This window comes from Felis catus, chromosome D2 (assembly GCF_018350175.1).
Source record: "Felis catus isolate Fca126 chromosome D2, F.catus_Fca126_mat1.0, whole genome shotgun sequence".
Lineage (NCBI taxonomy): Eukaryota > Metazoa > Chordata > Mammalia > Carnivora > Felidae > Felis > Felis catus.
The window spans coordinates 62,196,646-62,223,045 of NC_058378.1; the positions used below are offsets into that span (position 1 = coordinate 62,196,646).

Sequence of the window (26,400 nt, forward strand, 5' to 3'; positions counted from 1 at the left end):
GGGAGAAAAAAAACAATGGTTTTATTTTTCATATAACCTGGTTTAAATGTTGGTAAGCTCATCTTGCCTCATGACAACTTTGAGCTGCCTCTGATGTTATTCTTGACTTTGGATTTCATTAGTTCTATTTATGAATTGTGTTAATATGACATGTTGGTCTTTTTGAACATATCCAAATATATCTGCTTTCTCTTATTCTAATATATAACCAATGCTCCCAGTATGTTGTTCTTTTCAACGACTAAAACGTGGGTTTATCTCTAATCCAGTGCTCATGATTACACATCCAACAAAGTTCACTCTATGACCAAAGTACAGTCATTAGATTTTCTCCATTAGTCCCGAGTACTTATAAGAAACCACTACTACGTGCTTCTTTGTAAACTAAGGCAGGTGAGAACAGTTATCTACCTTTCCTGTCATGATGTTAGTCATTTCTGAGGTGCTTCCCTGAGGAATGGGGGGAGGAGTGGAGGAAAAATCTGCTGTCCAGACCGTCTTCAGGCTGAATATGGTCGATATTCACATATTAAGGTATACCAAGCCTTTTGAGATGACTGTGCCAGGAGTAAGAACTTGCACATCCTGTCTTGAGTCTTGTGATGATTCACAGCGTGACTCAGAGATCTTCAGTGTGGGGGCTGAAGGTGGTTGGCCCAAGGCAAGTCCTCCCTGGAACATTATAATAGAATATTTCACTGGAATATTGACATATCTTCTAACTGCCAAAGACAAATACAAGGTAGGCTATCTCTGAAATTTCAGGCCTAGGAAGCAACTTCTTTTGCCCAGTACTTGGCCATAAATCCTTAACTTGATGTTACTTAACTTAAACCCGTGGCTAACGACATAAAAAGAAACTTACATCCTCCGTGGGAAATAGCTATAGTTATAAAGAAGGCAAAAATCAATCAGCAATGGGAAAGAATAATCATTATAGAAACTGTATCAAGCTAATTAAACTAAATACCAATGTAAACTAAATTCTACTGTATTGGTGGATACATGTCTTTACATATTCGTCCAAACCCATATAATGCACATCACGAAGAATGAGCCCTAATGTAAAGTATGGATTTTAGTTAATGATAATGTATCAATATTGGCTCACAATTATAACAAAGATACCACACTAATGATGTAAGATGCTAATAATAGAAAAACTGTGGTTGGTCAGGAGAGAAGGTGAGGACATGTATGGAACTCCGTACTTTCTGTAAACCAAAAAGTGTTCTAAAAAATAAAGTATTAGTAAATAATTTTTTAATTCAATAAGTATGTATAATGTAGCTTCTACGTCGAAATGCCTGTTGCTACCTTAAAACTTCTGAATTCAAGAAAGAAGTAAATCTTGGAACATGAAGGGAAAGCAATTGATTCATGGGCTGCTTGTCTTTTGTTTTCATGGCTTTAAAAAAACAACACGCATACAGAAAGGTACACAAATTATAAATATAGAAGCTTAATGAACAATCACAAAGTGAATATACACCATCTAGGGCAACAAATAGAACATTCATTGCCAGCCCGCAGCAAGTCCACTTTTCAGGAACTTGTAGTACCACAAACTAATTTTGTCTATTTTTGAAATTAAAATGGAATTATTTGATATGTATCTTTTGTGTATAACTTCTTTTGCTCAACACTATGTTTATGAGATCCATCCACATTGTCATGTGTAATTCATTTTTATTGCTGTGCAGCTTTCTGTTGTATGAATATATTACATGTTATTTATACACTGACATTTAAAATGCTTCAGACTTTGACTATCCTGAAAAATGCTGCTACAGATATTCTTATACATGCTTTTGGTGAACATGTGCACAAAATTCCTGCTGGATCTATACCTAGGAACGTGTTTACTGGGTGACAGGGTATGTTCACTTTTAACTTTAGTACCTAATTCCAGATATTCCCCAGGAGTTTACACTCCCACTAGCAGTGTGTAAGAGCTTCAGTTGTTCTAGATCCACACAAACACTTGCTATTGTCAGGCTTTTTCAGTTTTGCTATTTTGGTGGGTCTACAGTAGTATCTTATTGTGGCTTTATTTCTAATTTCCCTGATTACTAATGAGGTTTCCTACCTTTTTGTGTATTTATTGGCCATTTGGATATACCCTTTGGTGAAGAGCCTGTTCAAGTTTCATGGCCGTTTTTATTTAATTATTTTATTTATTTTTTGGGAGAGAGAGGGAGCACACGTGTGCACATCATGCGTGCACGTATGCACATGTGTGCACAAGTTGGGGGAGAGACAGAGGAAGAGAGAGAGGGAGAGAATCTTAAGCAGGTTGCACACTCAGGACAGAGTCAGACATGGGGGTTTGATCCCACAGCTTTGAGCTGAAATCAAGTCAGATGCTTAACTGACTGAGCCACCCAGGTAGGTGGGTGTTTCTAAATGGGGATTGTTTGTCTTTTTCTTATTAATTTCCTTGATATTATCAGTTATATATTTTGGAAATAACTTCTCCCAATCTGTGGCATCTGTTTCAGTCTTAAATTTTGTTTTATAAACTGAACACTTAATTTTTTCCTTAATGATCAGTGTGTTTTATCTCTTATCTAAGAAACCTTTCTATTTCCCAAGGTCATAAAGATATCCTCTCTTTTAAGTATCCTAAATTGTTATTTTTGAACCTTTAACATTTGGAACTGATTTTTGTGAATGGTAGGAGTTAGGGGTCAAATTTAGTTTTTTCCCACATGGCTATCCAGTTGACCTAGTACTCTTTACTTAAAAAGATCATTCTTTCTACCATTTCTCTTTAGTGCTGTCTTTATCATAGATCAAGTCTCTTCTACATCCATATTTTTTTGGACTCTATTTCCCTGTTATTCATCTCTCCTTGCTCCAATTCGACACTGCCTATAAATCAAGATATCTAGGAGAACAAGTCATTCTTCTTTTTCTTTTTTCAATGCTTCTTGGCTGTTCTTGGGCCTTTACATTTTCATTTAAATTTCAGAATCAGCCTGCCAAACACACACATATATACAAACATTTTTAAATGTTCATACAAACTAGAATTTTTAAAAACTGAAATTGCACAAAATCCATATACCAATTTGAGGGAAATCAACATCTTTAAAATGTAGTCTTCCAATTCAGGAGCCTTGTCTATGCCTCCATTTATTTAGGTCTATGATTTCTTACAATAATGTGGTATAGTTGTATGTATTTTATAGGTTATGTGCTTTATAAACATACAGTTGATATGTTTTAACGTTTACAGTTTATATGCTTATATGTTTTATAAACAGAGTTTATATGTCCCTTAATTTTATACTCTATACATTTCATAGTTTTTTGTGTAGAGGTTTTTTTTTTTAATGTTTATTTACTTTTGAGAGAGAGACAGAGCATGAGTGGGGGAGGAGCAGAGCGAGAGGGAGACACAGAATACAAAGCAGGGTCCAGGCTCTGAGCTGTCAGCACAGAGCCTGACGCGGGGCTTAACCCCATGAACTGTGCGATCATGACCTGAGCCGAAGTCAGACAGTTAACTGACTGAGCCACCCAGGCGCCCCTTTGTGTAGAGGTTTTATGTCTTTCATACGTATTAATGTTTTTGATGCTATTAGAAAAAGTTTTTTTTTTAAATTTTATTTTCTATTAAAAGTTTAATAGATTTTTTTTACTACTTTGACTTTAAGTGTAGTATTTCATCTCACTATATTCTCATATTATTTAGAATAATTTATTTGTAGATTCTTTTGGGTTTTCTGTATAGTTAATCATATCATCTGCAAATAGTGAGTTTTGTTTTCTCCTTTCCAGTCCTATCTTTTTTTTGCCTTATACTTTGTAATAAGAATTACATTATCATTCAGTACGATGAATATAAGTGATAAGAGTGAGCATCCTTGCTATCTTAATTTTAAAGGAAAAGTTTTCAACCTTTCACCATTATAGTTTTTAAATTAAATACTTTATTAAATAAGTTGTTAAACATTTGCTTTTATTTAGCCTGAATTAATGTTGAACTTTATCAAATGCTTTTTATTAACCATCTACTTTGTGTGTGTGTGTGTGTGTGTGTGTGTGTGTGTGTGTGTGTGAGAGAGAGAGAGAGAGAGAGAGAGAGAGAGAGAGAGAGAGAGACAGCATGCATGAGCAGGGGAGGGGCAGAAAGAAAGGTACAGACAGGGTCTTAAACAGGCTCCACACCCAGTGCACAGGGTTTGATCCCACAACTGTGAGATCATGGCCTGAGCCAAAATCAAGAGTTGGAAGCTTAACCAACTGAGCCACCCAGGCACTCCAACCCTCTATTTAGATGGGCATATAATTTTTTGGGAGGGCCAATATGGTGAACTGTGTTGATTATCAACTGCTAAAACAGCACTGTACTCCTGTAGTAAACCCATTTTGGTTGTTCTTCTTATACCCTTCCTCATTTGATTTCTTTGTATAGGAATAAAAAAATAGTAAGATTCTAATTCCTTAAACTCAAAGTTGATAGAGTATATTGTTATTTTGTGGACTGAAGGCTATGTTTGTGGCATATTTAGCAATATCACGGCTCAGATACCTACAATAAGAGTTTTCCAGGAAATTCTTCCAAGAGGGTTCTAAAATTACTGAGAAATTTAGTTGGCTAAAGGCCAACCATTAAACTTTTCCTATATATCCAACTGTGGTCTGGATACAGAAGCCTTAGGAAGAGAGATCACTATTCCCAATTTTTATTAGGGTTTTTAGATTCACTTCACAGCAATAAAGTCGGCACTTGAGATAAGCAATTAATAAAAATATAAATAATGAAAATTTTTATGGTGATGGTCCTTAAATGTGAAGCATTACTTGCAAAAGTGAAATTGACTCAAACATAAGTGTTCATCCAGGCCTTCAGCAGTTTGAAGTATCCGGAGAAGCATAGACTTGGGTCTCAGAGTTCTTGCCATGTTCTTTACACCATTCTACTTAGGTCTAGATAATGAAATTTCCAAACTCTTTTCTTCCATGCCTCTGAATTAACATGGAAGACTTAACAGAGTAAACATAAAGTAACACTGAGCCACACCATATGATGAGGACTGCCCAAAACTATATAGCAGATTGGGTTCCTCAAGTCCTCAGACTGGTCATGCCAGTCAACACGCAGAAATGTGCTAGACTTACCTACTTATCAAAAACAAACAATCGATAAGTTACTCTGAGCCTCAGGATTTCTGACAGGAAGATGAGTCAAGATGTAGTCATTCGTGTTTCCCAAAGTTTGAGCAGCTACCTTGTTCAATCATTAGCTCTGAACAGCATGGTTCTCTCTTCTTGGGGATGACTAGCATACAGCATGGGATAAAGCAGGACATGTTTCCTCTGTTTCCCATTTCTTCTTACTCACTCTTTAGGGCATCTTCGTATAGAGTGACTCTAGGAGATACAGAAGTACTGATCCATTCATAGCATGTGCCACAAGTAACAGAAATATGCAGCAACCAAGATTTCAGCTTTTTAAAAATTCTGTATTTGTAAGGCAGTGTTCCTCTAATATAAGACGGGGTTAGGAGATGAACAGTGAGGTTCTCCAAGGATATTTCAGTAAAGTCTTAAGGGTGCCTTAAAACCCAGGACACTAACGCTTCAGACAATGGGATGCTGGTAATAGCAGACCACATGCTTCTGTAAGTGGTCAAGCATGTGGATGACATGGTGCTTTTTGTGGAACAGAATGAAATAAAGCCATATTTCACTTTGTCATACGAACTAAGAGCTATAATACTAACAAACGACCAAAGTCTTCCCCCCCCCCCCACAAAAAAACCCAAAAAAACCTTTTATAAAACAAGTAGTTGGTGAATGTTGAATAAACTTAAATCAGTTTACTGATGTTTCTTCTGAATATTCATTTGCTACCTATTCATTTGTTATCTGTTATCCATTAGCAGACACAAAAGTTTTAAGAAGTGTATACAGAAAAAAATTATAATTGGAAACGTCCTATTTCTTATTTTATTTTTTTCTGCAAATTTAGAAAAGATCACCCTAATTTTGATCTTACCTGTAAAACACCTTGAACCAGCTCATAGGACACCACTGTTTTACTGGAGAACAATCTGAGAAAACTTGTCTAAATGAGAGATGAGAAAAGTTCTATGATCAAGCAGCAATCTTGTACCTCCCTGCCACTTTTCTCCATCCTCAGCTTTAAGGTAATCACCACCAGCGCCACCACCTTCACCACCACTATGTAGAGAGTTACTATCTGGCAAGTTCCATATTAAACTTTACCTGTATCATCATATTTAATAGAGTAGATATTATTACCCCATTCGATATATAAAGAAACACTTTTGGTGAGATTATCATTGCTATCAGTTTATAAGGGCAGAGTTGAGATTTAAATCCAGGTATATCTGACTCCAATGTCTCCTCTTCTCCTCCTCTTCCTCCTCCTCCTTCCTCCTCCTTCCTCTCCTTCCTCTTCTTCCTCTTCCTCTTCTTCTTCCTCCTTTTCCTCTTCTTCCTCTTTTTTTTTTTTTGTATGTGAGAAAGAGAGGGCACAAGTGAGTGAGGGGCAGAGAGAGAAAGAGAGAGAGAAGTGGGGCTTACCTCACAGGGGGCTCACACTCACTGGAAACAGGGCTTGAGCGCACCCAAAGCAGAGCTGTAACTCACAAACTGGGAGATATGACTTGAACCAAAATTGGATGCTTAACTGAATAAACCACTCAGCGCCCCCACTGTCTACTCTTTTAACTACTCTTTTAACTACTCTTTTACACTGTGATTCATTTTTTATAACCCAATATACAGCAATGAGTGGAAAATAATAACCCATTTTTGTAAGTCTGTCAATAAGGTGTTTAAAAATTACTCAGTTGGGGGCGCTAGGATGCCTTAGTTGGTTAAGCATCCAACTCTTGATTTTGGTTCCAGTCATGATCTTATGGTCCTGAGATAGAGCCCGGAATCAGGCTCTGTACTGGGTGTGGAGCCTGCTTAAGATTCTTTCTCACTCTCTCCCTCTCCTCCTCCCCCCCGTCAAAAAACAACAAAACAGAAAAAAATTTCTCAATCATAAATCTATCACTCTATTACTCAAGGTGTTATCTGTACACTGTAATCAGGTTTTTATACTTATAGAATGTATTTTACAGAATTAGTTGTAAAAAAAAATGTTGACTGAAAAGCAAGAAGGAAGATTCTTTAAGGATTTTTGTAAAGAAGACGAAATATAGCTTGAATACCATTTCTCCCTATGAAGCCTTCCTTGACTCAACCTTCTCAGAATTCCCTTAGCACTTTCCCTGGGCCCTTAGCACTTTATCTCCCAATTGAACCCCAAAAATCTGCTCAGTCTTATGCAGGTGCCGGGGATACAGAGATCAAAGATGCAGTTCCTGCCCTCAAATAACTCATGGTAAAAATATGTATTATTTCACAGCTACAGGGTGCTGTGAAAAAGGAAGGGCAATTAACCAGCTAGAAGGTGAGGATGGGGAGGGGAATAAAAGAACATGGGCCACTGGGAAGGAAGTGAGAGAGGCTGGGGATTTTGACCCTTGATCCTAGTCTTGAGGTGGGAGGAGGAATTAGGCTGCTCAAAGTGTATTTGTACAGATGCACATGCACATGTTGTCCCTGTGTCTTCCAGGCAGAAAGACCAAGCAAGATGATGAGGAGTCTGGTCTGTTTTGGCAACTCAAGTACATGATTAGAGAAGGCCTGTGTGCAGGGTGTGTGCTGCAAAGTGGTTGAGGATGAAGCTGGGAAGTTGTGACCGATTTGGCCTGGCTTATTTCTTTAGCATTGTATTTTAAGGTTGGATAGTATTCCATTTGTATGCAGAAACCACATTTTGCTTACCCATTCATCTGCTGATAGATGTTTGGGTTGTTTCCACCTTTTGGTTGTAGTGAGTAATGTTGGTATATAAATATGCTGGTATATAAATATCTGTTTGACTCTCTGCTTTCAATTCTTTGGGGTATATACCAAGAAGTGGAATTGCTAGATAATATGGATGTTAAAAAAATGCAATCTTGCCTCCTGTGCGTCTCCTTTACTGTGCTTGCAACACTTCTGACACCTCTGGTCACCAAATGCAAGGTTTTGTTTCCCACACTAAGCAATTCTCTGTGACACCAGCTGGGTCCTACAATTTAACTCAATTCTGATACTATCTGCCTGGAAATAGCATCAGATCTCACAAGTGAAAGGCTCAATTTCACGAGACTGTTTCCTACTACAGATGCCAGTCATAAGTTGTAGGTTCCCAGGTTACCCAAACCTCTGTCCAACTTGGCTACAAAGTAGAGGTTCCTGTGACCTCCTACCCCTTGGATTCAATTATTTGCTACAGCAGCTCTCAGAACTCAGGGAAACACTTACTTGTGTTTACCAGTTTATTAAAGGACATGATAAGGGATGCAGATGAACAGCCAGACTAAGAGATGCATTGGGTGAGGTCTGGGAGGGTCCTGAGCACAGGAGCTTCTGTCCCTGTAGAACTGGGATATGTCACCCTCCTGGTACTTGGATGTGTTCACCAACCTGGAAGCTCTTCGAACCCAATACTGTTGGGATTTTATGGAGGCTTCCTCACATAGACATGATCAATTATTAACTCAGCTTTTAGCCCCTCTCCCCTCAAGAGAAGTCGTTGGGGGAGAGGGAGGTGCCTGAGAATTCCAAGCTTCTAATCATGGCTTGGTCTTTCTGGTAACCAGCCTCCATCAGTAATTTAAAGGGCACAGTGACAATTCTGCCTGCTGTTAATATTCTCCCATCCCCATCCCTTACTATATTAGATTGCCACACTACAACTCTCTTTTTTTACTTTGTTTGGGATTTTCACCTTTTGAGCTACTGATTAATCATTTATCATTAAATTTATTTATTGAGCACCTCTGGTAAGCATCAAACGTTAATCAAAGTAAGGGCATGAATTCCAGAAGATGACAGTAAAAGCAGAGTAACCAGGAGTGTGTCCTGTGGCGGCAAGTGGCAGGTAGTGGGAGCTAGCCTGAAGTGCAGGGCTTGGGAGACTGGGATTTTAATGATATGGGAAGGCTGCTGGGAGGAAGGAAAGGTCATTGAAGAAAAAAAATCCTCCCTGTGACAAATTTTCCCAGGGCTCATACTGATTGAATCTATGTGATAAACACTGAAATGTCCAATTTTCTTTGTTAACTCCTAAAAAAAATGTGTTTACTTTTCTATCTTTAGCACCTAGAACATCTTCCATAGCGCCATATTAATGGTTGTTTCTACAGGGAATTTTATATGTAACTTTAACTGTCTATGAACTAAGTAATGGTGGAAACTGGTAATCTCAGGCGAACCAAAATGTGCCCAAACTGTAATTAGAAAAACTCAGAGCTAGAAAAGATCACTCTTCTCTCTACAATTCATAGATGAGAAAACTGAAACCATAAGATTTCACTGAATCTGCCAAAGTCACATAGTATGTTGTTAGTAGCAGGGTCCGTAAAGAACTCTGCTGCTCTGATTCCATTTGTATGGAATCTCCTGCTGCGTCATATTTCCAGCAGGATGAATGAATCTGAGAAAAGCCGTTGTAAATGTCAATGTGTATCATTGTGCTTACCGAAACTTGTATTCACACAAAAATCCCAAATGACTTTCCCATTTTCTCCAATTTGAACTGACAACCCATGATTATGCCATGTTGAAGAAACCTCACCTTCCCAATTTGTGACCACAGCCCATTTCATCCCCAATTCACTGCACACAACAACAAAATTTAACAAAGAGAAGGTTTGGCATGCTAAAGACAAATGAAGTTAGGTCTGTGGCTTTACAGCCTTATTCAGTTAAAATTTTACCTTCTATAAAATGCAGCTTATCTAATTTATAAGATATACTCAGGTCTAACCTGTTATTATGATATTGCACCCATCGTAAGAAAGTGTAGGTATATCTATAACGCATGTTTACATCTTCATTAACCATGGAGTCTTGAACTTCTATAACCCCTTTTATTCAATTGTATCAAAGGTCTTAAAGAACGTGAGGTACGCATTTCTCATTAAGGAAGAAATCATGATTTTCTCAGAATATATCCTCACTAGTGTGCCCAGTTTTCGTGGTGTTTGAGCTCTGTGGACCTCAAAACCCAGGTTAAATCTGCAAAATAACTTGTAGTATGGTATACACAAGCCTAGTAATCAGTAATGTTACAAAAAATAGTGTTTTGGGGCGCCTGGGTGGCGCAGTCGGTTAAGCGTCCGACTTCAGCCAGTCGCTGAACTCGCGGTCCGTGAGTTCGAGCCCCGCGTCGGGCTCTGGGCTGATGGCTCGGAGCCTGGAGCCTGTTTCCGATTCTGTGTCTCCCTCTCTCTCTGCCCCTCCCCCGTTCATGCTCTGTCTCTCTCTGTCCCCAAAATAAATAAAAACGTTAAAAAAAATTTTTTTTAAAAATAGTGTTTTAAAACACAGGTTTTGTTCTCCTTAAAAGCAAGAAACATATAGTGAAGATGTCTCCCTTCCTCCTTTCCCCTCTCATTCTTTCTTCTCCTACAGAATTCCTGGCGCTGAATTTTGAACTCTTGAGCACGAGTTCAGTTATGAACATAGTGACTGGGGAAAGCTTCCTATAATCTTAGCTTGAGCAGTTATTGATGGGTTTATAAGGTTTGCCTTCAGAGCTGTAATTAGTATGCAAATGTTCAGTTTTAGCTTTGTAAGTACAGACTTAGGATGGTTCAACTTAAGATTTCTCAACTTTACGATGGTGCAAAAGTAATGTGCATTCAATAGAAACTGTACTTTGAATTTTGAAGTGTGATCTCTACTCTCTCCTGATGCTAAGCAGCGGCAGGCAGCCACAGCTCCCAGTCAGCCATGTGATCACAAGGGGAAACAACCCACACACTTAAGACCATTCTGTTTTTCCCTTTCATTCAGTACAGTATTCAATACATTAGATGAGATATCCAATACTTATGAAATAGATGATCTTGCCCAACTGTAAGCTAATGTAAGTGTTTTGGAACATTTAAGATAGGCTAGGCTGCTAGCATGTTCAGTAGGTTAGGTGTTTAAATGCATTTTCAACTTAACGATATTTTCACTTTATGATGAGTTTATCAGAATATAACTCCATTATAAGTAGAGGAAGATTTGTACTCCCATTAGTTCCCATAATCTTAAGATGTAGTCTTTCAAATCTGTAATAATATGCTATTTTCACTCCCTAAAATCAAGTCACTTCAGGTACTGGCCTACCACATCTACTGTTTGATATCTGTGGATTTCTTTTTCTGAAATGAATGCTCTTCGTAGAGTTTCTTTTGGGAGCTTAATCACATTCTCAGCACAGAAGAATTCTCATTAGGTTAAGGGGATCAGCAAGTCTGATTCTTTCAAACTATAAAAATGAAAATATTCATAGCAGATTATATTGGTGGATAAAATTGGTTTGGTCAGGATTGATTCATTCTGAAAAATAGTGAATGAAAATAAACTGTTATCCCTATAGACACTTATTGGCATGAAACAAAGTCAGCTTCACATACCTACAAAACTAAGGGAAACAGCTCTGAGTGAAGATAATATGTACTGGTAAAGCTGCTTTTTAAAAAAGAGGAACATCTTGCCAAAGATTCAAACTCATTCCTTTTGGGGCAGCTTAATTGCACAAGCTTTATGTTAATTATTGTTATATTAAAGATTTGGCAGTTTTACAAAAATCTTAAACTTGTACGTGCAGGTTTAAAATGCCCTATTTCAACGGCCCAGAGTTATGCTAGGAAAGCATTTCAGAAAATGGCAACCTATAGTAATGCTTTTTTGTTTTTTAAAAATCCTATGGGCAGCTTATAATTCATAGTCTCATAGGAATTTGCTTAACAAATGTGGACGTGATTAGTTGCCTACTTTCCAAAACCCAGCCTGTGTTCTTTGGTATCATGATATGCTATCTGCCAAATGACGGGCTTTCAAAAGTCTAAGAAGACCGTGTCTGCTGGTCAGTGTTATCTGTGTATTTGGTATGAATTCTACTCACAGTAGACCTTTGGTAACATAGAGGTTGAGTTTTCAATATCCAGCACTCACAGAAAGGCATAGATTCACAAGTTACAACACAGTGTAAGGAAGAGAGTAAACAGTGCAAACTAAGCCATCATTTCCATGTACTATGGACTACTGGAAAACAGTTGAGTAACATTCTCTTGATTAAAAAAAAAAGATAAAGGAAAAGTTTGTAAATGGCTCTAAGAAAAGGATAATTTGACTCAGAGCCAGTCACTTACATTGAAAAGGGAAAAATAACTGAGATGGTGTAGGTACTTGAAAGCTGTGATAGTACTAACTAGAGTGGCACATAAGGGGAAAACTTGGGGAGGTGGGAGGTTTGGCAAGAGTTTGAGTTAAAGGTGCTCATTGTTGAAGGAAAACTATTGTCTTAATTTTGGGTTAATGAAGTTTAAATAGATGGGTGGAGTCTTGGAGGATCAGGTCAGGATTAATGTAGCTATATTTGTTGCTTCTTTTCCAAGATCCTATTCATGAGAAACACGTATTTTCACTATTAAAAAATGGTGGTACCATTTGCCAGGTAAGGGTCACCATCATCATCATCAAGTTTCACGCATTATTTTTTGGTGGCCACAGAGGTGTGACAGAGTGGAGATCTGGGTAATGCTGATGTCACTGACAAGTTAGGTATGGCTTGGGGGACACAGGCATGAGGATGTCTTGGAGGTGGAAGAGAGAGAATCAAGGAAGAGGTGCCTTTGCTCAAGCTACCTCCCCCATCTTTGATAATGTCTTTCCAGTGGATCCTCCCTGGGGATTTAGACCTCTGTGTCAGGTGCTCTGCATTCAATGAGTTTGGTACTGCTCATAAGGCCCATGATGAAAATCTAAGGCCTTTGGGAATGGTGGGAAAGGTGGGAATGGTGGGAAAGGTGGGAATGGTGGGAAAGGGATGAAGTTTCAAACTAGCTTTCAGATCATGAATTGGACTAGAACATTCCTGGTTGTAGGCTGACTCACAGATTTTCTCTACTACTATATGTATCATCAAAGTTTGCCAAGGGGTTAGAAGAGCAGATGAAAAAAAAAAATCAATAGCATCCTAGAACATGGTAGAATGATCTCTTAACTCCTTATTTTCCTGGTACAATTAGACAGTCTTGCTTCTCCATCTAAAAAATATCATCAAGAAGAAAGCTTTTAATATAAAAGCTTTTAATATAAAAAGACTGAAACTACCGAGAAGCAAGGATAGCAAAATGCATTGACTTCTTTGCCAGCACTTCAAACAGACTTCAATACTGTGAAATTATCTTGGGAGTTGTTATCTCTCAAACTTCAGGTAGTTAAGGATGATTATAAGACATGTTCTGTTGCTTAAGGATTTGCTGACATCTAATGCCTTTTTTCCTCGAAATGAATGCAGCAGTAACATTTGAGTTAATAAAGGATCTGAGAAAAAAATGTGGCTTTTAGCTATACTTTTATTACCACTACCTTTCCACAGTCTTAACTCCTCTGCCACGACCCTCCCACCCACACACTATCTACCCCCTTCCTCACCATTATTAATCTAACCTGAATCACCCTATTCTTCTCCAAGAGAACACACCCCAGTAACAACAGTGAATCACAGACACTCTTGCTTCTCTAGTCTCTAACGAACTTGACAAAATGCCAGATCTAATAAAATAAGACAGGAACTTCAGGTGAAAGGAGCTCTGTAAGGTTCTTGTTCAGTATCCTACCCTCAATATTAGTTACCAGATGAGTTTTCTAGTCTTGCAGTGGACAAGTTTTTATCCACTAATGGTATTGACCCTCCCCATATTTTCCTGCTCTAAGTAGCCATCCTACTCAGTAAGGCAACCTCTCGGGCATGCCTAATAGCTAGCTAAGTCAAGGGCTCTTTCATCTTGAGGGTGAAAAAAAAATCGGTTTGGGGCACCTGGGTAGCTCAGTTGGTTAAGCACGCAACTTCGGCTCAGGTCATGATCTCGTGGTTTGTGAGTTTGAGCCCCACGTTGGGCTCTGTGCTGACAGCTCAGAGCCTGGAACCTACTTCAGATTCTGTCTCCCTCTCTCTCTGCCCCTCCCCGATCACACTCTGTCTCTCTCTCAAAACAAATGAACGTTACAAATTTTTTTTAAAAAGTCCATCAATTACACATTATAGAATTCCACATGAGATCTTTCAGTAATAGAGAAAAGAAATAGAAATAGTTTGTCAGTTACGCAAAGGGAAATTTGTAAGATAACAGAGCACTAAAACACATCTTTACCATGGATAAATCTATGAGAATCAAATTCATGGCAAGAGAAACATACAGGAGAGTTTTTGAAGATTTTCTACTTATATACGAATGTCAGAAGAAATACTGAAAGCTAGTTAAGAGAATTTAGTAGACTTTATCTGAGTGTTACAAATGTATATTAAATTTTGTTTAACCTGCCCTAATGCACAATATAAATCAATTTAATCATGTGGATTTTACACAATACCTCACCCAAATGGATTTTAATCCTGGTTTTAAAAATGTATATTTTTCATTGTTAAAAAAATATCTATGGACACTAGCTATATCTGCATGATATAAAAAATTGTGTTAATACACAAAAGTCAGTGGAATGGAATTTAGCTCACCCTGTTAAGATTTTTAAAATAATGCTACAGCCAAGAATTTAAAAAATAAATCCAGAAAATGAAATTTTAAATTGTGGCTTAAACGTGTGTGTGTATGTGTGTGTACGTGTGTGTGCGTGTGTGTGTGTGTTTATGTGGAGAAAGGGAGACTATTTTCTTCTTGCTATTAAAAAATGAATAAAAAACCCTCATAAAGATTTTTAGGCCTATGTCATCATCCCACTGACAATAATCACAGACAAGAACTGGAAGGAGCATTTTACCACTCCCTGATGAATAATAAAGTAGCTAACAGTAGCCTTGGGTATTGGAGAAATTTAAAACCACACAGAGAAACATAGTGCCTTAGGTTAGTATTAATTACTATTATCATTGAATTCTATTGTTCAAATTATTCTCTACGGTAGAGTCAGGTAGGAGTCCTTGCCTTCTGGCTCTCTAGGGCTGTATTTTTCCCAGCCTGAAAAGTTTCAAGTAACATACAATGTCCTGTGTCACAAACAACAAACCCCTTAGGAGCCAATAGATTTCGGGCTCCTAAAGACACGGAAGTGTTTGCTAGGCCTTATGTAAAGGTATAATGAAAACTATGAGGGGCTATATTCTAGACCCTCTACACAAAGTTGAAAATGGAAGGTATGTTAAGGGGCGCCTGGGTGGCGCTGTCGGTTAAGCGTCCAACTTCAGCCAGGTCACGATCTCGCGGTCCGTGAGTTCGAGCCCCGCGTCAGGCTCTGGGCTGATGGCTCAGAGCCTGGAGCCTGTTTCCGATTCTGTGTCTCCCTCTCTCTCTGCCCCTCCCCCGTTCATGCTCTGTCTCTCTCTGTCCCAAAAATAAATAAACGTTGAAAAAAAATTAAAAAAAAAAAAAAAAGAAAATGGAAGGTATGTTTCTATTTGGGGATGTCACGAGAGTAAGTAAAATACCAAACTTAACCCTGGGAAGCTCGTTCAGTTCTAACAGTACATGGATCAGAGATGTAGGTCAACAAATGCGCATTTCTGAAATACAGGTTTTCCTGAGCACTTATCCTGAAGTTCTTTGAAAATCTGGCCAAAACAATCCCATTTAATATACCAGTTCACATAATAAGCAAGTCAGAACATTTGCAAGGCAAGGTGTTGTTTTCCTTTACGCAGCCAGGAAAAACGCAGCTCTGAGCTTAGGCTGTCATGATAAAAGGATTTTGGAGCAGCTGATTTTAGAGAATCATAAAAACAACCCAACCTTATGCCCCAAGGTATAAAGAATATGCAGAGTCTGCATTGTGCTTCTAGTGTCAGGACAAATCATTCTGCTTTTTTCAGTGTTAACTGATGCCAATGGATGAGTAAAGAGAGAAATAAATGTACAGACAGACCTGTGGCTTGGTGAGGTGAATAACACCTGTATCAGAAAATCATGAGTTCTCCCTTTCATTTTGTAACTTCCTTGAGGTTAATTTATATAGTTTTTGAAAAATTTAGAAGAAGTGGAATTTGTATTATTAATTGTATATGGAGGCACCACATTTTCTGCTATTTTTGGCTTAAATTACGTAGGATCTTATAGATGACAGCATCTTCAAAAAAAAATCTGGCCTTGGGGCGCCTGGGTGGCTCAGTTGGTTAAGCGTCCGACTTCGGCTCAGGTCTTGATCTCGCGGTCCATGAATTCGAGCCCCGCATCGGGCTCTGTGCTGACAGCTCAGAGCCGGGAGCCTGTTTCAGATTCTGTGTCTCCCTCTCTCTCTGCCCCTCCTCCACTCTCGCTTGCTCTCTCTCAAAAATAAATAAACATTAAAAAAAATTTAAGGGCCGCCTGGGTGGCTCAGTCGGTTGAGCGTCCAACTTCAGCCAGGTCACGATCTCGCGGTCTGTGAGTTCGAGCCCCGCATCAGGCTCTGGGCTGATGGCTCAGAGCCTGGAGCCTGCTTCTGATTCTGTGTCTCCCTCTTTCTCTGCCCCTCCCCCGTTCATGCTCTGTTGCTCTCTGTCTCAAAAATAAATAAACGTTAAAAAAAAATTAAAAAAATAAAATAAAATAAAAAATCTGACCTTTTGGGGAGATAAGTGAAAGGGTGAAAGAATTATGTGATGCATACCTTTAAGTGTATTTATTTTGAAAGAGAGCGAGAGAGAATGAGTGGGGGAGGGGCACAGAGGGAGAGGGAGAGAGGGAGGGAAGGGGGAGAGGGAGGGAGGGGGAAGAGGGAGGGAGGGAGGGAGGGAGAGAGAGAGAGAGAGAGAGAGAGACTCAAAAGCAGGCCCTCTGGGGGCGCCTGGGTGGCGCAGTCAGTTAGGCGTCTGACTTCAGCTCAGGTCACGATCTCGCGGTCCGTGAGTTCGAGCCCCGCGTCAGGCTCTGGGCTGATGGCTCGGAGCCGGGAGCCTGTTTCCGATTCTGTGTCTCCCTCTCTCTCTGCCCCTCCCCCATTCATGCTCTGTCTCTCTCTGTCCCAAAAATAAATAAAAAACGTTGAAAAAAAAATTTTTTTTTAAAAAAGCATGCCCTCTGCTGTCGGCCAGGAGCCTGATCTGGGGCCTGAACTTACGAACCGGGTGAGAAACCAAGAGTCTGACACTTCACCGAATGAGCCACCCAGGCGCCCCTATGACACATACCTTTATATGAGGGAATGGTGACTACAGTTGCATATATAAAATCACAACTATTGGGGCGCCTGGGTGGCGCAGTCGGTTAAGCGTCCGACTTCAGCCAGGTCACGATCTCGCGTTCCGTGAGTTCGAGCCCCGCGTCAGGCTCTGGGCTGATGGCTCCGAGCCTGGAGCCTGCTTCCGATTCTGTGTCTCCCTCTCTCTCTGCCCCTCCCCCATTCATGCTCTGTCTCTCTCTGTCCCAAAAATAAATAAACGTTGAAAAAAAAAAAAAAGAAAAAAAAATAAAATCACAACTATTGAGTGCTTCCCCTGTCATGAATTCTCATTTAATTCTCCAGTCCCTAGGAGGGCGGTGCTATTATGCCTATTTTACAGATAAGGAAGCCAAGGCACAGAGACACTACCTTACCAAGCATATAAAACAATCTCAGGATTTGAACCTAGGCAATTTGCCTCCAAGGTTTATATCCTTAATCACTGCACTGGGTTGTCTTCAGGTTCTATACTTGACCGCTTAGGACTCAGTTAATTCCTTGGGGTCCTGGCTACTTGTAAGCCATTATTAGACATTTGTAAAGAGAGACAGTGTCAACATTCACAATGGCCGTTCATCAGGGTTGAAAACACTAGCTCCTTGAAAGTTCCCAACTTCCATGTGACTCAGAAATTACTAATTGTCTTTCCCCAAACCCAGTGCTCCACCCAATTTATTTAACTTTGCTGTTGCACAGCAACAGAACACCACCACCAGGAAGTAAGGGTTATTTTTTTAATGTTTTATTTTTTAATAGTAACCTTTGTGCCCAACGTGGGGCTCAAACTCACCAGCCCGAGATCAAGAGTCCCGAGAGTCCCGCGCTCTTCCCACTGAGCCAGGCAGGCACCTGCAGGAAGGTTATTTTAATTTTTTATTTATCTTGAGAGAGAGATTGGAAACGCTGACAGCCGGACACGCGGCTCGAACTCACGAACTGGGAAATCATGACCTGAGCCAAAGCCAGATGCTTAACCAACCCCAGCCACCCAGGCGCCCCTGAGTGTTATTTTAGAGGAATGCGCTGCCCAGTGTTCAGCAAGGGCCATCCCTGCCTCAAAACATCTGAATTCTGGACCAACACAAACTTACTTAGTGATTGGTCTGCTTCCCGCATAGCCCAAAGGGGCTACATTCTCACAGATTTGACTAGACTGGAAGCCAAGCTAAAGAATTTAAAATTTGAGGTTTTCAGTAGAAAACCTATGATAGAACCGCCGTTGGCGGCAGCAAAGGCTGGAAATTAGCTTAACTGCATCCGCCGGGCCTCTTGGAGAGATTTCTAACATGTTTGGTTCTCAACCGGGCGCGTAACCCAGCGCTGGTCTTTTGTGGTCTCTGCCTCAGGAGGGCTTTTACAGCCTTGAATTTAAACCACAGCCGGCTCTGCGGCTTTTCCTCCCGCCCCGTCTGAGGAAGGACCATTGCTGTGGTGAGCGAGGGCGGACACCATCGAGAAGCAGGAAAATGGGGGGGGGGGACGGTGTTGGGGGGACGCTGAGACATACTTCACACACCAAAAAACCAGGAAGCTGGAAAAGAAGGCGAGGCCAGGAAAGAGGAGGGACAGGACGCCCGGGAAAGAAGCACGCCCCCCCCCCCCCCCGCTCGGAAGCCGTCAGTCTTCCCAAGCTCAGCCGGGCCCGCCCCCGACGCCTGCGGAGGCTCGCGGCCACGCGCGCACAAGGCCACAGTTCTTTGGCGTTGGGCGGAGCAGAGCTGCGAGCGTCCTCCGACCGGGCCAATCACGCGTCTCTGTCGGCTCCGCGAGGCCCAGCTCAGCCTCCACCCCTTCACGGGCGCTCGTGGCCGCGCGCGCGCACGCACGCAGTCCCACCCTTCTTGGACGCTAGACCGCGCGAAACTGAACGCGTCGGTCAATCTGGCCAATCGCGCGTCTCTTCCGTCTCCCGTGAGGCCCCGCCCCTGGGACGGGACCGGCTGCGGCCGCGGCGGCGCGCATTTTCTCCTCTGGGGGAAGGCGAAGGGAGGTAGCGTGCCGGCAGCAGCGAATGTCGCAGAGCGGGGCTGCTTCGGCGTCGGTTGTGGAGTCGAGTAGAACTCCCTTTCCGCGGTCAGGGGACCTCTCAACCCCTCCTCAACCCATCCTCTGACCTGAGATCTTTCCGGGGTTAGTGTGGGTTTTCTGCTGTGGTGGGAGGAAGGAAGAAACTCCTGTCCCCAGCCCCCAGTAAAATTGATGCCTTTGTTTGAGGAAACAAACTTAGGCTAACTCCCTTTCAGGGTTTAATTGCTACTTGACACAGACGTGTATTTATCTGCGTTTGTGTTGCTGTTCCTCAGGCATGGTTTCTGGTCACAGAGTTTTTTAGGGTTTAAGGTAGTGTGACATGGTTGATTATGTTTTCCGAGTCAAGATTTCAGTTATATTTCCTTTCATGGTAAAGGTGGTGTAAGAAATTAAAGAATTCCTGGAGAATTCCAAGGTGATTGTTCTCCCCAGCCCCCACATGGCAGATTTGAAGACGGAGAGTGTTTACACGAGATGCTTGTTAATTTGCCCCGAAAAAAACTAGTAGTCTTAGTTATTTAGGAAGGTAAATGGAAAACTGTAGAAAGCCCAAGAATGAATCTAACTAAGTGAAATAGTTACTGGCCTACTTGTGGCTGTTACATGTACAACAATAAGTTCTTTTACAAAAACTGAGTATATAAAGGTGTGGGTTAATTTTATTTACATTTTTTTTTTTTTTTTTAGAGGTAAACCAAGATTTCATTTTCAAGATGGAAAGCCCATCCTACTCGGCTGTGATTTCACCTAGCACTCCACGGGACTGTGCCAATCCACCCTCTCCCTGTACAAGTAGTTCAAGAAAACAAGTACGAGTATCTTAGTTCTTTGAGTGGAGCTAGTCATTATGTCTAGGCATTGGGCCAGTAGTGGGTTTAATTTTACTGGAGGTTGTTAATTTACATAATGTGTAGGTCAAGAAGTAGGTATTTTAGTAACTATTAAACAGTTTCAGGTTTTTATTCTTAGCTAATGGGTTTGACTCCCTGCCCCCCCCCCTCAGATTTTCATCTTGAATCAATTATTTTCATTTAGTTTCAGATCAGGTTATTACAAAATTCCAAATTGAGGAAGTTTGAATCTGCAGTATTCTGAAGGTCTTTGGCGGCAGGATCTAGGTCTTTTCCTTAAGAAGCACTCATTAATGTCAGGCACGTGCTAGTTGCTGAACAAATGTTTGTGAAGAACGGGATAAGTGTCTCAACACTATTTTAGAAGGGTGCTGACTTTGCTAAAATGAAAAGAATGAAATTAATGGGGCTTGCAGGAATTAAAGACATTTTGTGATGGTTACTTTAGATATATGGAGATATAAAGCCATCTAGTGGTGTCTCCTATTGTAAGGTATTTATTTCTAGTTGATTTACTTATATGAGAATGTTTCTCTTGATTAAGGTTTTGTGCTTTTTTCCAGCCTATGAGTGCAACACTTAGAGAACGATTAAGGAAAACAAGATCTTCATTTAATTCCTGTGATAGTGTGGTAAAACGTCTTAAAGTAGAGAATGAAGGGAATGATCAAACTTTTTCCAAGAACCCAGCATCTTCGACAGAAGAAAACTGTTTGGAATTTCAGGAAAATTTTAAACACACAGACAATGAATTTGAAGAAAGTACGTATTTGAAAAATACCTTCAAAAATATCAGTGCAAGTGAATCTCAGTCACTTGACCCTGAGTCACGAAGTGATCTCCAAAGTGGCTTTGTGAATGAGGATCTTCCCAAACAAGGATTAAGTGAAGAAAGAGCAAAATTGGTGAAGCAGATTGAGGAGAAAGAAGACCTTCTTCGGAGGCTAAAACTGGTTAAAATGTATAGATCAAAGGTGAGAATAATTTCAGAACCATTTCTTTTTTTGTTTTAATTTTTAGATAAATGATAAGTAATTTCAAAGAGAAAAGTTTATTTTAGCATAATGAGTAGTAAGCCAAATATCCAGAAACCTGGCTTCCCACAACTGTAACCCAAATGTTAGTCATAGATTTAGAGGAGAGTAGGTCTCTCAACACCAGATACAACTCTAAAAATTGCCAGCTCTCATTTAATACGTAGTAGAAGCTTTTCTCTCTAGTTTCCAGCCTGTAGGAAGTATTAATACCAAAAGATAGATGCAAGTACAACGACAACAGAAGTGACAGCTGCCAGTGAATGATTATAAAAGCTAAAATTGGGCCACAGAGTACAATAAAAAGTATTTTTAGTAATAATCTTGTGTTCTTCCAAATTGTTAAAATGCTCCAGGTATTTTGTTTGCTAAAAACAACAAATATAAATTAGATTTTAGACTTCAGCCCAGATAGGTTGAATTCCATAGAAGTTGGGCACTTGGAAGAAGATAACCTTTACTTACCTGGATCACTCCCAGGTACGTACGTAGTTCCTCCTCCTTCCCCGGCAATGTGGAGTAAGTGGTAGGATAGTGTGTCTTATTTGCTGTCTTGAATTTTTAGGATTTTACTAAATATAACTACTTGGGTTTTAATTTATATTTATATTAAGTTGAATATTTTCATTTTTTTTAAAGTACAGCTGTAATAAAGGTTTTGTTTTGTTTTGTTAACCTATATTGTTGCTTCTCTACATAGTTTGGTCCTACTTCATGATTTGATTTGTCCCTGAGGGTAAGGATGGTCTAGAGCTTGGACCGAGCAAAATGGAACTCAACCTGAGTTGTCATTGTAACCATTCTACTTAAAACCATCCTACTTTTGCTTGAGTAGAAGTCCCAATCCTGACCAAGTATGTTACCCCTTAAACCTACTCAGTCGACTAATTTAACAACTTTCATTAAGTATGTTAAAAAAGTACGTTAAAATGTTAAAGTATCTAGCTATTGACATATCTTTATTTATTTATTTTTTTTCCTATTTCAGAATGACCTGTCTCAGTTGCAGTTGTTAATACGGAAATGGAGAAGCTGTAGCCAGCTATTGCTTTACGAGTTGCAGTCGGCTCTGTGCGAGGAGAACAAGAAACTCAGCCTGACTCAGTTGATAGACCACTGTGGGTTAGATGATAAATTGCTACACTATAACAGAAATGAAGAAGAATTTATGGGTGTTTAATTCATAATTTTTTCTCCAGAATATTTTTGAGAATTCCCACTTAAAAGATACTTCATACATTCAATTTAAAGGGAAGGTAGAAACATAAGGGCTTAGAGAAAGGTATCTTGATGAATATCCATTTAGAGCAATTTATTTTGGTTATTTTAATCAATTTATTTTGGATAAATTTTCCAAAGATAACTTGACATTTAAAGAAATGTAAAAAAAAATTAAATCATGTTTAAAAAATAATCTGGGCATTTCTGGAAGTCAATTTTAATACATTGTTTTGTTGGATAAAAAAGTTTTATTTTAAATGTTAAAAAATAGTTCAGTCTGGTGAATGTCTAAACCTAACGTGGTCTAAAAATGCCTGTCTGTGTCCTAAGTTTATGAACCTTGTTTCCATCTATTTGCCACATATTTCTATCTGGATGGTATAGCAGGTAATTAAACTTGTTCATATATCCAAATATTATATTCGTCCCTGTCTTCAAATTTGCTTTTTGTATTCTTCATGTCATTTAGTGAAATGGCTGTCTCTGGCAAAACAACATATCCTTTTTTTTTGTGGCTGAAGATGTTGTAGGTAAACTTGGAAGCAGAAAAGCTAGCATACTAAGGATAGTGTGTGATCTTACTAAGAAAGGCAGAGATGATAGATGGAGAGAGAGCTCTGTAGATCAGTGGCTTGTTGGTTCTAACTTCCGGTCCTTCCTGAGGGCCTTCTGGATTTCTGCTTTTAGGTCCTTTTAAGGGCTAAAACAGCTTTACTTAGTTAAAAACATCTTGAAAGAAAGTACTTCCCTACTAGTAGGTAAATAGCCAATACCCCGAAGCCCTTCCTCCTCCAAGTGTAGTCCCATGTTTTTTAAATTGTTTTTAATGTTTATTTTTGAGAGAGACAGAGAGACAGAGCATGAGCAGGGGAGGGACAGATAGAGAGGGAGACACAGAATCCTAAGCAGGCTCCAGGCTCTGAGCCATGGACCGTGAGATCATGACCTGAGCTGAAGTCGGATTCTTAATCGACTGAACCACCCAGGTGCCCCAAAGTGTACCCATTTTTGACCCAGTACTGCCCCATGATCTAACAAACTATTAATATTCGGCATAGCAGGAAACCTTCAGACCCTGGTCTTATATCCATTCTAATTGTTAGTGTCCACCCCCCTCGCCACATACCCTTCTCTCACCACACAAATTCCTGCCTTCTATACACTGCCATTGTCATTAGTTGCTGTGAACCCAAGAGGACTGGCCTAGGCCTCTCATGGGCCTCCCGTGACCCTGAGATTCCTGAATAGGCATCCCTGGGGACCTGTGCTGTTTTGAGCCTATAAGCCTCCCCTGCTGCTTGCTGCTCAGCCAGAGGGCCTAAATGTGGCATGAGAAGTGGTTTCCCTAGCAATGGTACTGGCATTTGGCTGCAGCTACTCACTGTTGATTAGCACATCCCCTAAAGTCACCCTTACATGTCCACTTGGAGGAACTATAGCATCAGTGGGACTCTGGTTCTGGGAAAGTTGGGGACAGCAAATAGGCACCATAGTAATCTGCATTTCCAAGGCACTGGCTGGGTGCTAAGGGCTCCAGCAGCACAGTGGACATTCCTGCAACAGGCGGTGGGTTGCATGGTTCAGGCTTGTGGGACAGTTTGATACCCAAGATGCCCATGAGGCAGTACCCTTTTTACTCATTTGTCGAATTTCACTTCTATTTAATGGGATATATTTATTAAAAGATCACTGAATAATGTACTTAAAAAATTTTTTTTAATGTTTGTTTTTATTTATTTATTTTGAAAGAGAGTGGGAGACGGAATCCCAAGCAGACTCCACACCGTCAGCATGGAGCCTGATGCGGGGCTTGAAACCACAAACCATGAGATCATGACCTGAGCTGAAATCAAGAGCTGTGCACTTAACCGACTGAGCCACCCAGGGGCCCCTGAATACGGCTCAGGTCATGATCTCGTGGTTTTTGAGTTCCAGCCCCACATTGGGAAGCCTGCTTCAGTTTCTGTGTTTCCTTCTTTCTCTGCCCCTCCCCTGCTTGTGCTCCCTGTCTCAAAAATAAACATTAAAAAAATTTTTTTTTAATTATCAGAATCCCAATTTTAAAGATGAGGAAATTTAAGATAGTTATTTAAAAAGTAAATAGTTATTGGGGTACTTGGGTGGCTCAGGTGGTTAAGCATCCAACTTCGGCTCAGGTGATAATCTCACAGTTCGTGAGTTCGAGCCCACATCAGGCTCTGTGCTGACAGTGCAGAGCCTGGAACCTGCTTTGAGTTGTGTGTGTCCCTCTCTCTCTGCCACTCCCCTGCTCTCTCTCCCTCTCTCTCTCTCAAAAATAAATAAACATTAGAAATTAAAAAATAGTTATTTAAAACCCTAGCAACAGAGCCCTACTAAGCAAGTCCTGTGCTTAAAACTGTGTTGTATTTGACCCAATTAATTATCTTACTACTTTATAATATAGATAATATTTAAAAAAAATTTTTTTTTAACGTTTATTCACTCTTAAGAAGAGAGAGACAGAGCGTGAGAAGGGGAGGAGCGAGAAAGAGGGAGACACAGAATCTGAAACAGGCTCCAGGCTCTGAGCTGTCAGCACAGAGCCTGATGCGGGGCTTGAACTCACAGACCGTGAGATCATAACCTGAGCTGAAGCCAGACGCCTAACCGACTGAGCCACCCAGGTGCCCCTGATAATATTTTAAAGGACTAGAAATATATAATTGCTATTAGTTCAGCAGAAGCTGAGAGGAATCAGTACCATGGACAGTATCAAGAGTGGGTTGGGGTGAATGACCCATGTGCTTTTCTGAAGCCAACCCCACAAACCAGAAGATGTCTCCTGTTGAAAAGTGCTGCTACTAGAATATAGCTTGAGACCAGAGATTTCTGCTAATCTCCATTCTAAGCCTCAAAAAATGAGGCTCTCAAGCAGAGATTGAATTAAGAGTCACCCAGGGTGGCCACTGAGAAATAGAAATTACATAGGCTGTTAAGATCTAGGAATTCACAGTGAAATTTGTGGCAGTGACTATTAGCAAATGGAGCCTTCAGGCAACTAATATGGGTGGCCTGGAATTTATATCACTAGAAAAAATGGAAAGAACAAAAAGCCTAATATAACCATGGTTACTCAATCCAACAGGACAGGGAACTTCTGACAATCTCATCATAAGTTATCAAGTATTTGTATTATTTTATTATTTTTTTAAGTTTATTTATTTTGAGAGAGAGCGAGCATGCACACCGGTGGGGGAAGGGCAGAAGGAGAGAGAGAATCTCAAGCAGACTCTGCACTGTCAGCACAGAGCCTGATGTGTCCTCAAACCCACAAACCATTGAGATCATGACCTGAGCTGAAGTCAAGAATCAGATGCTTAACTGACTGAGCCCCCCAGGGGCCCCCCAAATTTTTGTATTAACACACTTCTCCAACCTTGGGTCTACCCTCCCACCCCCACAATCACCCCACAATCTCAGAGATAATTCTGAAGGAACCCAAATGTAGAGAATGTTACCAATGGGCACTTTTCTACTGAATCAGTCAAATCAACTACTTGAGGAGTCATTCTGGTACTAAGGAGGCGAGTCCTCAAACATGATGTTGGGCCTGTGGGGTGTCTGAGTGGCTCAGTCAGCTAAGCATCTGACTCTTGATTTTGGCTCATCACGATCTCACAATTTTGTAAATTCAGGCCCTGCATCGGGTTCTGCATCACACAGAGCCTGCTTGGAATTTTCCCTCTCTCTCTGCCCCTACCCCACTCGTGCTCTCTCTCTCTCAAAATAAATAAATAAACTTGAACAAAAACAAAAACAAAAACAAACCATTGGACCTATTATTTCTCTTACCATTCCCATTGATCAGTATATAGGTGATCAATTATGGTACTATCCTGGAAGTTTCTAAATAGAAGATTTTAAATCTCTTAAAGATTTTTTTCTAAATAGGAGGTTTTATAATAATAGCTCTCTTGCTTTCCCTACACCAATGATCCCAATGGTATCATCTTGGAATGCAACAGTCCAGGGCAAAGCAGCTTTCTGACCATTTAATCTTCTCTTTA

General features: G+C 40.2%; 2 protein-coding genes across 3 annotated transcripts; one reads left to right on the forward strand and one right to left on the reverse strand.

Annotated features, from left to right (window-relative positions):
• On the reverse strand, positions 1-19,542 carry LOC109492673. Its single transcript, XM_045039983.1, has 5 exons — positions 19,518-19,542; positions 18,752-19,438; positions 18,026-18,084; positions 6,011-6,079; positions 1-672 (listed from the first exon to the last, which is right to left on the reverse strand). The coding sequence occupies exons 1-5, from the start codon at positions 19,540-19,542 to the stop codon at positions 523-525; spliced, it is 990 nt and encodes a 329-aa protein (XP_044895918.1). The 3' UTR covers positions 1-522.
• On the forward strand, positions 19,223-22,786 carry SFR1 (SWI5 dependent homologous recombination repair protein 1). Of its 2 annotated transcripts, XM_003994389.5 has the most exons (4): positions 19,223-19,365; positions 19,954-20,075; positions 20,681-21,091; positions 22,140-22,786. In XM_003994389.5, the coding sequence occupies exons 2-4, from the start codon at positions 19,980-19,982 to the stop codon at positions 22,329-22,331; spliced, it is 699 nt and encodes a 232-aa protein (XP_003994438.2). In that variant the 5' UTR covers positions 19,223-19,365; positions 19,954-19,979; the 3' UTR covers positions 22,332-22,786. The 2 variants fall into 2 exon arrangements, with proteins under 2 accessions (XP_003994438.2, XP_011285845.2); XM_011287543.4 differs by lacking the exon at positions 19,954-20,075.
• The last annotated feature ends 3,614 nt before the right edge of the window (positions 22,787-26,400 follow it).

Coding starts and splice junctions, on each gene's coding strand:
- LOC109492673 (XM_045039983.1), bottom strand. CDS start 19,542: ATGCCTGAGGAACAGCAACACAAAC. Junction 19,439..19,517: donor TGAGGAACAGCAACACAAAC/GCAGATAAATAC, acceptor CCTCAAACAAAG/GCATCAATTTTACTGGGGGC. Junction 673..6,010: donor TGGTTCAAGGTGTTTTACAG/GTAAGATCAAAA, acceptor ATAATGTTCCAG/GGAGGACTTGCCTTGGGCCA.
- SFR1 (XM_003994389.5), top strand. CDS start 19,980: ATGGAAAGCCCATCCTACTCGGCTGTGATTTCACCTAGCACTCCACGG. Junction 20,076..20,680: donor CAAGTAGTTCAAGAAAACAA/GTACGAGTATCT, acceptor GCTTTTTTCCAG/CCTATGAGTGCAACACTTAG. Junction 21,092..22,139: donor TTAAAATGTATAGATCAAAG/GTGAGAATAATT, acceptor TTCCTATTTCAG/AATGACCTGTCTCAGTTGCA.